Consider the following 15,055-nt stretch of genomic DNA (forward strand, 5'->3'; position numbering starts at 1 on the left):
TTCTCTTGATGTAAGGTTGCAAAACTACTCTGTCCTTCGTAGAAAGAATTTTATTATATTTCTTGCATTAGAATAAATTGCTATTATGCCCTTCTAATATGAACACATAGTTCAGAAAATTGAACCGGACTTTGGCTAAGCGGGAGAATGAGTGAGCGTAATTTGTGGCCACATTAAATATCAGCACAGAACAAGAACAGATATCTACAGTGAATACTAATAGCCCTTAGAAATTGAGAGGAAAAAAAAGGAAGATATCTATTTGCTTTTGTTCCTTGGTAATCTTTCCATTTGCATTTTAAGGCAGACCAGTTTCTGAGGTTTTGGCCACTGCATCATCAGAATTATTTAGATTTGAGTTTTGTATGTATTTGAGAGCTAACCTAATGAGTAATTGGTGAAAAATTTAAGCTAAACTAATTTGCGGTTTAAAAAAGATTGCAGTTGCTGATGACTGTTGAAACAGGAGACACTGCAGTGCAATAATATTAGCTACTACCTTTAAAAGGACTTTCTCAGAGGTAACTGAGGGAACCAGAATTGCTTACAACACTTTAACAGTTTCATGGGATAAACGGCCAGTCCTAGGTCATGTCTTTTAAAACTTTAAGGAAGCCTTATGAAAACGTTCTTTTTCTTGAAAATGCAAGTTCTCAGTTGTGTTCCAAGGATTCCTGTTTTGTTAAATTCTAGTTTGTTATACTCATGTCTTGAGGAGGAAGTATGCATTACTCTGGGTATTTTAATCGGCGTCACCCCTTCCAATCTTTCTTCTATGTCATTATGAAGATAAAAAATGTGGGAGAAAAAAAGTGTTTCAAAAGTAGCCTAACAAAAAAAAAAATGGTGTTTTATAGAAGCACAGGTATTTATCAAAAGGTCATTTTACCCACAGAAAGCTGCGGGTGAGCTCAGTAATCATCAAGTCAGCAAATATCTTGCGCAGCAGATTCCATAAACATGCGTGAACTTTTTTGAAATTTAGAAGTCTTCTATAGCAAGGAAAATTGGCGAGTCCTAAAACTAGTCACTCGGTCTTTGGAATTAAACAAATGGAAGTGCTTTTATTCCTGGAAAAGATACTGTTAATGTCATCTAATTAGCACACCTTAGTTTTTCACAATATGTTTTGGAAATATCTTTGCTTTCTAAAAGTCTTACGAGAAGTCTTCATCTGTATTCACTCAGTGAATCCCTTTCAGAGAAGCGATTGGTGGAAGGCTCTAACAGGAATTTATTTTTTCTTTTTTAACATTTGGTGCTCTGAAGGCTCAGCATTCAAAGTGCTTTTATTGTGTTGGATTTTACAATGGGCTTAATATTAGCAGGGTGCCAAAGTGCAGCAGACTAAGAACTTTACAGTGTAGGTGGAATGTATTCTTAAAAGTGCACATAATAAAATTTATGTTGCATTTTATGTGTTTTATGGACTTCAGTAGTAATTTTATGATCTGTCTTACGGTGATTTTCTTTTGCATTCTTTTCTATAGTGACTAGCTATAACAGTAGTTTAGGCTAAATTTAGACCTGCTTCAGCCACACCAGACTCACTGAAATCACTAAGAATTTTTAGTGCAATTGGAAATAGTATTTGGCCCCAAGTGCCACAGACTACAAATCATGTATTTCTGCTAATTTTTATTATCGCTGACGGTATTTTTGTAATTGCTTAGCATACAAAATTAAATTAATGTGGGATAAAATACTGTTTTCTTTTCTAGATTCTGCTCTTCAGGAATACTCAATGCCTAGTATTATGCTTTTTATGTAGATATTATAGATTAAAATAATCTTGTTTAAAAATTACTGTTTACATTTTCCCTTTAAATTTCTTAGGAAGCTTAAATTACATGCCAGTCATACTATAATATCCAAAAATTACTTTCCAAAAAGTAAAAGTGGTTGTCAACAAAAAAGGAAAAAAAAAATCACTGTCAGAAGCCAGGAAATCACCAAGCAAGCCTGCTAATTATTCTTAATGGGCAAGATGAGCACATTAAGAAACAAATGAATACATCAGTGAAATGTAATTGAAAATCGACCTGGCAATAGTGCATTGCATCTGAGAATCTGCCTTTGTATTATCATCATCATCATAATTATTGTTGTTTTTGTTGTTGTTATCTCTATTCAGTGAGCGTAACTAACAGCTTTGCTTTGTGAAGTCTCAAGCTTTTCAGGATTTGATTTTTCTTTTAATTTTTGACGTTCTTCATATTATTCTCCATTTCATACTGCCACATGAAGTATTCACTATGTACGTTTTCAATATCTATATTAGGATATGTTATTGAAAAAGAACAAGTTAATTTACAAATATGTTAATTTCAAATTATTGTTGTCATTTTAACCATTTAACTGTGAAATATATAGCTATATTTTATATTAATCAATGGTCTTATGCATGAGGTTTATGCAGGGTTTTAAAAGAATAGTGTTGAGTTACTAGTCCATGTAAAAGACTTCACTCTAACTCCCTCCTTTTGCTTATCATGGCCAGATTTTAATTGATTAACAGATCATTTATATTGCAAAATCAATAAAATAAAGACAGATGTTACTGCTTTTGCAGCTTTATTCAAAACTTTGTTGGTGGTTTAGTGTGTTTTATCTAAGTTCTTTCAGGATCATTTAAATAAAGATAGTATTAAAAAGAAAAATATAGATATTTCAAGTGAATAATGAACATATACGTACACAAAGTTATCAAATTAATCCCCCTTTGTAATTTTGGATGATATGCATTCAGATACAATTTTTACAACTTAGGTGATGTCTATGACATAGTCAGTTGTGACCATCAAATTCTGTTTCTTCAGAACACTGGAAGCATCTATACTCGGTTCGACAAGCCCAAATCCAAGGAAGAGGTTCAGTTTTAGTAAAAATCATCTCCTATTTCAGAGAGGCTGTGTACCTTCTGCCTTAGCTCTGTTGCACACCATGCACTAGTGACTTAAACTACTGTCTGAAAGCATCAATAATACAAAACATTGTTGCAGTGCGCTATAATGGCCATTAAAATATAGTTGTATGGATCTTTCAACAGTCCTGGGAAATTTAGGTTAGAAAGGTCATGTTCAGCCTGAATGCCTGAAGACATTGGGCTCGTAAATTATTTTAAAAGGCTAGCTTTAACACGTTTACAACAATTATTAATAGTTTTGCTCAGTTATATAATTTAAGTGCAATGTAGCTAATCAACAGTGTTACTCCTGCCTCTACTTAAAAATAGTATGCTTTGCTCATGGAATTATTCATGCCTTCCTTTTTATTCACAGGTATGGACCATTAATTACTACTTCTCATTGCATATTGTGGAAAAAAATTTAAGAGGCACGTCCAAACTACGGAGATTTGTTTAAACCAGTTTTCTGTCATTCCGTTTCTGGGTTTTGGCTTCACGAAATCTCAGTCGTCTTTTCTTTTACATTGTTTGGATAGAGGCTTTCCTAAAATAACTTTTCTTAAATAGCCAACTGTGTTAGGAAGGCAAATGATGTGATTTCAGCAAAACAAATAAAAAGATACATCAGTGATATTTCAAATTGGACTGACACCAGTGTTCATTTTTCTTAAAAGAGCACTTGCAAAGAATTCAACATATTTTGTGCACCTAGAAACGTCCTCCTAACTACCATCAGATTTCCTGTACCTTAAATAAGAAAGAGGGATCATTGACATCTTTACCAAAAATGTCCGTATCATTAAGATAATTTTTTGTATTTGGGAGTGAATCGTTCAAATACGTATGGATTCACACTGGGTGACACTTAGTATTCTCATAGTTTTTGGGTACGTGCTACACCTGTTCCTTCCAATGGCTTCTCACTAACCACAAATGATTGATTAATGAAGGTTATCTTCCTAGGCATAGATGGCTGGGCACAGCTTCCCTTGAAACTTTTCATTGAGAGCCCTTGCTTCGGCCTGCCTGAATGGCTATCCAAATTTGTGTCGTGATCTTCCAAACTGAAAGAAGCTGAGACAGGAGGCTAAGGCATTGAGACATGAGGCTTGAGGTGTTTCTGCGGTACCTATGGGGAAGAAAAGGCATTTATTGCTTTGTACTGCCTTTTATGGTGGTTTCAATCCATTCTCAAGAAAGCAAATGAACTAGAAACTCCCTTGCCCATAGGTTAAGGTGCTCCCAGGCAGGGACTCAAAACCCATAAGTCTCCAAAACCTCAGCACTGTGATTTAGCGATACGGTCAAAAGCAGCACAAACTAAACTGGACATTAAGTGACCGTGCTGAAAAATTTCTCTTCACCATGGTTGTAATTCTTATCTTTGTAAACAGAAGTTGCCTTTAAAAGTATACAAGGTATGGGAAGTCTCTGTCAGTTCCCTCTATAGCTACAGGGCTAGCAATTCCTTAAATGAAATGGTAAATAGAGGTAGGCTGAAAGAGCAAGTTGCTGCATAGATATACGGCTGCTGTGCTGGAGTAGCAATGTAAAATTTATGCTTCTGAAGAAAGACTGACTTGGCACAGATTAAAGAAGACCAAACAGATAAAAGACATTATAAAGTTATTAACAATGGAAATTTTTTTTTATTATTATTTTTATTACTGCACTCGTTTTGTGGATAATTCTTAACAAATATACTACAGATGTAAGTGAGATCATCACAAGAAACCAAAATGCAGGAGTATTTAAGGCTCAGAAAGTGTCAAGCTGGTAAGATTCTACTAAACTGTTTTACTGATTCTTGCATGTAATTGTGTATTTAATGTAAATGTGAAATGTATGCAAAAGTGTGCAAGTGTGACGTATTACTGATGCTAACACAGATGTATATACAATATAAGTAGGTAACTGATGCAAGACAAATTTGGAAATATTAAAAAAAAAAAATTGCTTTTTAACATAGCAAATGCCGTATGATTAATCTTGGTGACAGAACTTCTCTTTCCTTCTAATTTTGTTTCATATATACTGTCTCTTCAAGCTGTGGTTTATTGCATGGTTGAAATTTGGCCACTTTAGAGTCACCATTACCCATTGCACTGAACGTGAGGCTTGGAATGAATGTACCTACATCACTGGCAGGTTTAATTTTAAATAGCTCTGAGAATTCAGGGTGGCAACAGATCCTATTTGCCTGAGGTAGATGTTTTCGGAGCATCCATGGGAGGTGTTTTGGTCATCCCGTCTGTGCAATCAGTATCGTGTTGTCACTGCAAGGACAGATGGGGAGCACGGGAGCCAGGCACAGCATGCGGGGGCCCTTCTCTCGTTGACTATGTCCTAAGGCCCAGGGAGCACCCAGCATTTTTCTCGTAGTGCATCAGCTCTGTTGTCTCCGAGTTAGCCCCGAAGGCCTGCTCTGGAGGGTGAGCATTGTAGAGGTTCAGAGAATTCGGTTTAGATCGTCTTCAGAGCCCTTCCTGACGCACCCTGTGATAGGTGGTGCAGCTGAGGTTAGCTGTTATGCTGTCTGTTTCATGGAGGCATCTCCAGGTACGGTAGGGACTGAAAGCAGCTGAAAATTTCAAGTGCGTTTCTCTCTTGCAGTATTTTAAATGTAAATTGTAAAGTACTTCCCATTCATGGTATAGGGTTAAGAATTGGAACGTGCTTAGATATGGCTGCCTACGAGCAAATACTGCACTCTTATTTGTGGCTCTAAATCTTCTTCTTTTGATGATTCTCGTTCCAGAAGGGCTCTCGGTCCTTCTCAAAGTGAAAAAAGTAAAGCTGAAAAAGGGCTGAGAAAGGCACGCTGTTACAGCAGAATAAGCTTATTAACATAGAGGGTTAAACCCATACAATTTTAATGGCTATCATTCACATCATTTATCCTTATGCTTATGTAGCCATTCTGTGTAGAGAAGTTCTTTTAAGTGAGCACTTAGGGTTAGAAAAATGCTGCCTTCATTAGGGTGTACTCGCATATAACTTAGAGATATATCTCTGCATCCTAATAAGTGCCTGCCAAGTAGACAAAGGCCACGTGGGCCCCAGGAATGGTCTTGCAGGTTCCATGTGCTGAACACTTCTTGTGAGCAGCCTCAGACCCTCATCCCTGCTGAGGTGAGGCTGTGTGGTACGTCCATCCAGGAGCTTTGATTTTGTAGATTTCCAATTGCCGTCTACTTTGTATGAGATTTCAGATTTCATCCTTTGTCAGGACTTCAAACCTGGTCTTTTAGATATCAATCAAAAGCACATTTTCTACCCTGTCCTCATTTACATTTATCTAATGCTTAAGGTCATTTGTGATCATTTGAGTGTATTTCAGCATATGGAATCAGTGAATAATAGATTTCAGCCTCACGCTGTGAAGAAAGATTGTGTTTTTACAAGACATGATGTTGTTTACTGGGTGTTAATAATCACTAATTAATAAACATATCTAGACGTCATAAAATGTTGCTTTTTAAGGAGTAAAAATGTCAAGTGTTTAACTTCCTGAGTGCAATAGCATTTGGGGCCTTATTTGCATAAATGAAATAATTAAATAACAAAAAGTGAAGTACTATATCAAAACATAAGGCTCATTAGAATAAACACATACTTTGATTTTTAGTTCTACATTCTTAAGGCTTTTGTGGATTTGTTGCAACAGTGTGAAGCTTTATAAAATAGGTATTCAAATGACTTCCTAATTCAAAAAATAATGATCATCTTGCATTTCTCTATATTATACACATCAATAATTGATTTCTCCTGTAAAAATTAAGGTTATGCTTTGGTTAGTTATTTGAGAAGTGCTAATTGATAGATCAGTCCTTCAGATTCAGTAATGACATGTGATGAAGGCAGTAACAAAGTTATTTGATCACTTCTCAACACCTTGAAGAAACGAAAAGGCTGATGTAAAATCTGAAATAGTACCATAACCCTGATTCACTTCTCCTACAACCAAAAATCTTAGCTATATAATGACAATGGGAGGGAAAAGAAAAAAAAACACAAGAAAGTGTAGTGCTTTGTAAGGAAGAATGCAACATTGGCATGCAAAGTGAAATTAGATTACTTCTTTTATATTGATCAGAGCTTGCAGGCGAATTACTATGGTGAAGTATTTAAGTGACTTACTGCAACATTAATTTAAATTGGAGAAGGCATGTTCCTCACTCCAACGTATCATTTAAACAGTGTCCAGTCTTGTAATTTTGCACAGTGTCCAGTGCAAAGTTACAAGATTTTTTCCGTATGAAAGGTAATTCAGGATAAACCCTTCTCACTGTACCTTCATCTCACTTTGGGATCTTGTACTCTTTTGCTTGCGCATGGAGTAGGAATTATCAGTATGGGAGTCAGTTTGTGATTGTTCCAGACATTTAAGTCTAGACTTGGAAAGTATGCCAAAAAATGTATGGCACAAAAAGGAGCAATCCAGTATCAGCCAAGAGAAGTTAGATTAGGACAGCCTGCCATACATTTATTTATTTAGATTTATACAAAATGCAGTAAATGAGCACTTATCTCTCTGCCAACTCTTGATTATTGTTTAAAAGTACAGTAATGTAAGCCAAACTGGCAGTTTGTCATATTATGTGTTATAATGTAATAATAGATATTTAGTAAACAGTTTGCTTCAGCAGTGGATATACGGTTCTATGTCTATTTTTAGCTTCCATGAGTATGTTCAGAATTTCTTCCTTATGCTCACTGGAAATAGGTACAGTAACGCCAGCAAGTTACTAATAATGACTTGCCATACTAAGGTGAATTATTAATACCGTGTATGAATTTGATTGTTTTATTTTTTTCACAGTTCAAAAATTGACCGTGAATCACTTTAAGTTTACCCCATAACTTAGCATGAGTTATCCTGGTAACTGTACCATCAACTGTTACTAGTTTGACATGCATCCTATCATTGTTTTGAACATGTCCACCAATGACTAAATGTGCAACAGCAATCATAGAATCTCAGGTCTTTTTCTTCTCTTTGTTTTAATGTGGAAATCTTCTTGAAGGAGGGGTTTGGTTTGTATGAAAAATTGTTATTATTAATAATGTCATGATGGAAAAGCTTTATCAAAGAGGAAGGCTTGCAGTAGATTCTAAAGGTTAACAGACTGTTTGTCTTACCTGCCAGCGAATTGGTTCTTCCATCAGGTTCCCTTGTCTGAGAAGACCGAATCTGTTAAGAACAAAATGTGTGTACTTATTGCTGATATGGGACCTGTGAGTTTTAGGTGTGGACAAGTCTATTGTTTTGCTAAGAGCTGCCTCAGAGAGATTACATTCCACCTAAAAGTGTAAACAAGTACAAACAACATCAAGTCAGTCAGAGAAATATTTATGGTGTGATGCACCCTTTGATTTGATTAGTAATAATGTATCATATACTTTGTTCATTCTATGATTGACATATATGGGCGGGTGACCAAAAGCGACGATTCCTTCTCCCTAAAGGTTAACAGATAAGTTATAATCTGTTATCCGAAATTTTAGTGTTCCTTACAAATGCAATGAATTTGCAAACTTCCGGAATTAAACCTAAACAGAAAAAAGGCCTTTCTAAAGGCTAAGTGGTGTTCAGTATAATCGTAGGATGAGGTCTTAATGACAGAACACTGAACTATATAGCCCTGATTCCATTCTTGTATTAATTACCTCTTTCTCTGTAACTGCCAACATGTGAACATTTTACCTTACTGCAATGTTCTTCAAATATGCTGTCTTTCTAACCTTCCTGATTTCAACTGGTCATGTAACAGGTTCCATCAACGCAGGACAGCTTTTATAAAGACTCCTACTGTGTTTTCAGTCATCAAATTGACCCGAGTGTTGCTAAATGAAAACTTTTGAAAGCATACTTATTGAACTTGTTGTGTTTGTCAGCTTAGCAACCCTAAAGGAATCCCTTTCGTCCAACTACATTTCCGGTCTCCCCATGTAATACCCTTGTGTGCACAGCATCTATTGGCAAGGAGGAAGATGCCAAAAGGAACATTTACTGCTCTTTGGTTAGAAAGAAAAAGCTCCCAGTTCCTGCTGTCTTCATTTGAAGACTGTACGTCCACGTGGGAAGAAAAAGCGAACAATCTGTCTGTTTGTGTCGATTGCGAATTTGTAGCTCTCTATCACAGAAAACTGGACTCAGGTGGAAACCGTTCCATATCTCTGATCATACTTGCCCTTCTCTCTATCTTTTCCAGTTTCAATCCACTCCTTTTCAGATGAGGGTGAGCAGTACTGCATTCAAAGTGTGCGTGAATTATAGATATATGTAGGGGAATAATTATGCTTTCTGTTCCCCTTATAAAAATGCCTAACAGTGATTTTCTTTTTTGACTGCAGTTGAGCGCTGAGCTGATATTTTCATGACACCGTCTGTCACAACATCAAGAGCTTTCCCGTGATGGTCAGTTCAGAGACCTTCCTTTTCTTTATGAAGCCAGAATAATTTTTCCTGTTGTGCACTTTGCATTTATCTACACTGAATTTCATCTGTCATTTTATTGTCCAATTACTGTTTCATCCTTGTGCAATTCTATAGTCTGCTCTTTTCCTTATTATCTTGAATAACTTCTTAACATCAGCAAACTTTGCCATCTCAATGCTCATCTCTTGTAAACACGTTGAATAGAACAGGTCCCAGGGGAACTCCGTTGATTATCTCCCTCCATTGTGAGAACTGACCTGTTCTACTACTACCCTGTTCCCTCCCTTTTGTTCTATTATTTAGCCATGCCAGCACTCTTCTCCAGTGGCTGTCTACTTTCCTTAAATGTTGTTGGTGAGGATTTTTGCCAATAGCCTTTTGGAAATCAGAAGCAACCTGTGTTACTCAGATCACCCTTACCTGAATACTTTGAAGAGCTCAAGGTTTATAAAGCAGGACTTCCTTTTACAGAAGATGTATCAAAAAAGGCTTCTGTGGTAAAATTGTCTTCCGTTTCTTCTACAGTGAACACCGATGCAAAGAATTAAGTTCACCCGTCTGAAATGTTGTTATCCTCTGTGAGGGCTCATTCTATACCCTGATTATCAGCTGGCAGGAAGATTTAGAACAAAAGAAAGAGTACACTGATTTTTGGCCTGCCTAATTTTATTATTATATTTAATTTTCCAAGTTTGTGATCCTTTCTTCATTTGAGTGCAACTTCAACTTTTGGAGGAATGATACCTTGTTTCTAGTAACCTTCTTTACTATTTGGCCATACCAGCTGACTTTCACCAACTTCCAAGCCTCCCTTAATTATGTATTTCATCCAGCTGTGTTGACTTGATAAAGTTGCAATTTATTTTAAATTGCATTGTAGTTTTGTCTGTCTTCTTCATGTGACCAGATAAAGATAAAAAATTGAGCCGTTAGAAAGCTTTGTAGAGAAATTTCTGTGTATTTGGAAGAACAGGGAGAAAAGCTAGGTGCTAGCTAAAAGTATAGCATTGCATTAATTTAAATAATTCTTGCTCAATTCCTTGCTATTTTATGATGGTCTCCTCTTAGCTTAAAAAAACATGCTTTTGATAAAACTATTCCTCTTGTGTTGGCTTGGACTGGACAGAAAAACTAGGTGGAGACCACTGATGTGAGAAAACTTACATTTTTCTTCACAGAGCTTCAAAGGAAAATGTCCATGAGATGTTAGAATCAAAGATTGTTTTATTCCTATGTTCTTTCGTGTATCCATCTTTTTAGCCGACTTTTACAGTGTTTCCTGGTTCACGTTACCATTTTAGCTTTGTCTACCCTTCCTTGTCTACCTTGGCTCTACCTTAATAGGCAGTCATCAAGTACATTTTACACTTTCAGTAGGCTCTCTCCTTCATAGGCACTCTTGGCTCGTCTTTGCCACGGATGCAGGAAAGTTGGGACAAACTTTAAATTTTGACAAAATGATGCTTACCGTGTTATCTGTGTTTATTTCATTAATATTCAATTAATATTCAGTTGTTCAAATGTTAACCAAGGGTGCTGAAAATGAATGGGGTTCAGGAAAGAGGCGGGAGATTGAATCAGGGTCTGGAAATGAGAGAGTTAAAGAGCTCTGTTTACTTAACTTGTCAAAGAAATGACTTGATTGTTAAGAAATGAATTGATTTTGATCTGAAAGTCTCATGTGGGGAAAAAAAATCTTTCATAGAAGATCACTCTTTAATCTAGCTTACAAGTACCTAACAATGTAGAAATTGAAGCTAGACAAATTCAGTCTAGAAAAAAATGAGATTTGACAGAGAGAATGATAATACATGAGAACATCTTTCCATGGGGGAAGTGGTAGTTTCTTAAACAGTGAATGTGTTTAAATCAAGTTGGCTATCTTTCTCAAATGTTTCCTGAGATATATGAGCTTGATACAGAAATTTGAAATCTTGGATGTTTGTTATGGTCCCTTCTGCCCTCAGAATTTAGGCACCTGTGAATTACATCTTCTGTGCTTTTTTTTATTTTCCCCCCATTCAGTCCTTCTGGACCTGCCTGGTTCACTTCACATTCTTTGTTTTTTCTTCTTGTTCCCGTGATTATCCTCCCTGTATTCATGGATAGAATATTTTCCGTAGAGCACGAAACTGTCTTCTTTTCCTTCATATTTCTACAGGAAATGAACTTTTGCAAAGCTTTCATTCGCTGATCCTACCAGTACAGTTCTGCCACATGTTCTTATGGTGTCTTGCATTTTGAAATGATGCATATTTTTAGTGCCATATCAGTCTGAATTAGAATGTGAGAACCATCCATTTTGTGCATAATGTACTACATGAACCTTGCTAAAAACAGCAGTTGATCTCCTAAATAGAGACCGATTTAGAATGTATTGATGTGGAGGAGGGATGCAAAAAGGCAAATTCACAAACAGCAGTGGTATTTTTTTATTAACAACATTTTTATACAAGATATTATCACTTATTTTAAAAAAATAGCCACACTTGTGCTGCATGTCGGGCTGTGTTGCGTCTACAAAATCGAAAACTTTATTCTGCAACAGTTGTATTTACATGCAGTGTATTTATTTTGTTCCCAAAATTTAGGAGCTTTTGATATGCAGCAAATGTGTAAGTGTTAGGACTGTTATTTTTGAAGACAAAACTGTAATGTTCCCATCTGAATTTTAGCAAAATATGTTGTACAGCATAAGAGAGAGAAAACGTGTTCTCAGAATAAGGGATAAGGGAAGGACATAACTTTATCATACACTTTTAAAAAGGAACTTTTAGGCAGGAAAACCTAGATAGAATCATAGAATATCTCAAGTTGGAAGAGAACCATAGTTGATTTTGGTGTTTTTTCTTCTTTTGTATTACCATATTAATCTGATGAGGTTTCATCATTAATTGTTGTACCAGGCATTGTATAAACACAGAGCAAAAAGGCGGTTTGTGTTAGAGAATCTGTGTTCTAAGACCAGACATAAATATGGTGAGGAAGGATAACGAGGATAGCTGTAGTCAGCATGATAGACACAGTTGGAGGCACAAGAGCAGCCGAGCCTCTCTTCAGTTTTTGTAGGTACTATTTTAAAGGAGAGTTTCAAGGATAATGGAGTACGTTTGTGAATGTTCATGGACAACATAGTGGAAGAAAATTGTAAAGGTGCTTGCTTGAGAAGTTAAGTGGAAGATGTAGACTGACGTTAAGGCTGATTAAAGAAGGGACTTGTCCTTTCAATATTGAATGAGAGATAAAATAGGGAAATGAAATGTTGTGAAGCATTTGGAAAAGGAAGACTTGCGACTTACCTGGAGGAGTGCGAAGAGAAAGGTGACAAGATCAGGGTTGTAGGCAAGAAAAACAATCTTTGCAGCAGCCTACTGAATAAATATTAATAGGGCAAGACTGCATTTTCCAAGAGCAGAAGGAACAATATTGTGATGTTAAGGTGTAAGTGATGATGACATGGTCAAGAGTTTAAGTTAAGTGGGTAGATAAGAAACTTCTTAGAGATGCTATGTGGAGAGAATAAGCAAAATCCAAACAGAGCTGAGGTATGCAATTACAGAGGAAGGTCTAAGCTAAGTCTAGTTTACAGGCTGGAATTAATGGTTATGTCCAAAGGGATCAAGAAGAGACAGCAACAACAATGCCTTGTACTTTAGAGGTGATGAGCTTCTCACTCACTGAGGCTGTGAATAATACTGAGCTGTAAGTCTGGATGCACAGTGTGAAGTAGAGGTGTGGGTAGTTGGGTTTAGCTTTTATGGATGAGATAGCCCAGAAGTATAATTCAGAGGAAGAACAGGTTGAGGTGGGACATTGTGAAATTGTCAGAATGTGAGAAAGGTTTGAAGATAATCTTTAGAACATTGAAAAAACGGTAAAAGACAATTAAAAACAAAACAAAACAAAACAGAAAATAGTGGAATTAAAAATTCTAATTAATAGCATGATTTTACTGGGCTGAAGAGAGTAGAAACGTCCAGGCAAATAAGGATAAAATGCAGATTCGGAGCCTAGCTCAGAAAAATCATCAGTATACTTTGACAAGAGTAGGGAAATGACGTGGAAGTTGCTGAAACCTGCAAGGATATTGTTAGAAGAAATTGTCCATCGACAGTTGTAAATAGCACATTCAAACAGCTTCAAAATGTGAGAGGAAAGGGAGAATAGTTGATGTTGGGTACCTGTGATTGAAAATTTAACCTTGGTCCCTTCAAACCGGGTATGCGCTGTAGGGAATGAGATAATGGATAAGAATACAAAGCAAAGTGAAGCAGTGAAGGTAAGAAAGGCAGAAGGTGAAAGAAGGTGGAGAAATAAGAGCAACCTAATGAGAATGTAATGAGAAAGACGGGAAATGATAGTAGGCAAATTTGCAAGATTCCTCAGAGGAGTTGTAATGATAGGTGTACACGTTGCCTCTGTCACTAAATTAAAATCCATCTTCTTGATCTTTATACAAAACTGAGGAATCTCAAATAAAGATCAAAGTGTGGAGAAACATCCTGATGATGCCTTTTGTTCATGTGTTAATGAACTTGCTTGGTTAATGTCATAAAAAAAGTCATATAAACCCCCAGACAAAACCTTTTACCTGAACCTGTGCACTTACCAATGATAATGCTTTTCAAAGACTGAAGCCTAAATTAAAATATGAAAAGAAGAGGTGGGTAGATAAGGGTTCTTGCTAGCTGTTCATCTGCTAAGTGGGACAAATTTTATTATCTTTATTAAAACTACTAATGTATTTTGAAGCAAGTGTCTTTTGTCCTTTCTTCTAATTTTGATTTTTTGTCTTTGTCTGCACAACTACTTTTCTGCTAACTTGAGAGCTACTCTAGCCTATGCCATTCATCACAAGAAGATCTCAGAGGGACTTGGAAATGTTTCAAGTTTTAACAATCAGAGACTTAACCTGTTTTTTCTCATGTAAGTTACCTGCCTAGACACACTAGGAAGACAAACATTGAATAACAGAAGTTGAATAATAATAGTAATGAGGAATTTTGCATGAGAAATAAAAACCTGGTAAAATCAGGTCTTTTGTTGTAGATTGCTGAGATACTTTACCAGTGTAAGAAAAAGAGTGTCGACATTTGTCAGGCTATCCTCCATAAATTAGAGTTACTATACAGCGAAAGTGCAGCCTTAGCTGCCATAACTATTGCTGCAACATTTGCTATTTTGTTGTGGGATTTTTTCTTTGAAATACAAGGGGATACTTGGGGGTAAGTTGGTAGTACTTAAAGTTTCTATTTTCTTAGTTGATCTTTTTGTTGTATTATCATTACAATTCTTTTTGTCTTGACCTAATCACATTTTCTGCCTTGCTTGTCAATTTAAAAGATAAATCAGAGGGGAAAAAGAAAAACCAACAAAAAAAAAATGTTTTGATTGTGTTGTTTGGGGTTTTGTTTAATGAATTTGTTGCTTTAGAATGGTGTAAGGTTGACAGCCTAGGAAACGGAAGCATCGGTACATGTTTTCTCAGACTATTTCGATAGCATGCTTTATCCCTGACCTGAAAAAGCCACCTCTGCATGTGAGAGGATAGTTCATTCTCCATAGCTCATTCAGTCCCTGTCCTTTTTGCTAGGACTGCCATCAAGATTGCTAATTATAGTAATAGGTTTGTGACGTGGGTACTTTTCCTCTGAAAACTGGTCAAATTCATTTGATACAGGCCATGAAGCAGCCATTAGCGGGTA

The 15,055-nt window shown here is 36.3% G+C and overlaps 1 protein-coding gene across 1 annotated transcript in view; it reads left to right on the forward strand.

Moving 5' to 3' along the window:
* Positions 1-15,055, forward strand: part of CAMKMT (calmodulin-lysine N-methyltransferase) — a 236,592-nt gene that overhangs the window by 198,109 nt on the left and 23,428 nt on the right. The window contains exon 7 of the mRNA XM_082481762.1: positions 4,618-4,684. Within this exon, the coding sequence (XP_082337888.1) occupies positions 4,618-4,684 (67 nt within the window). The remainder of the gene's footprint in view (positions 1-4,617; positions 4,685-15,055) is intronic.

This window comes from Vanellus vanellus (genome assembly GCF_965231255.1).
Source record: "Vanellus vanellus genome assembly, chromosome: 3".
NCBI classification, from domain to species: Eukaryota; Metazoa; Chordata; class Aves; order Charadriiformes; family Charadriidae; genus Vanellus; species Vanellus vanellus.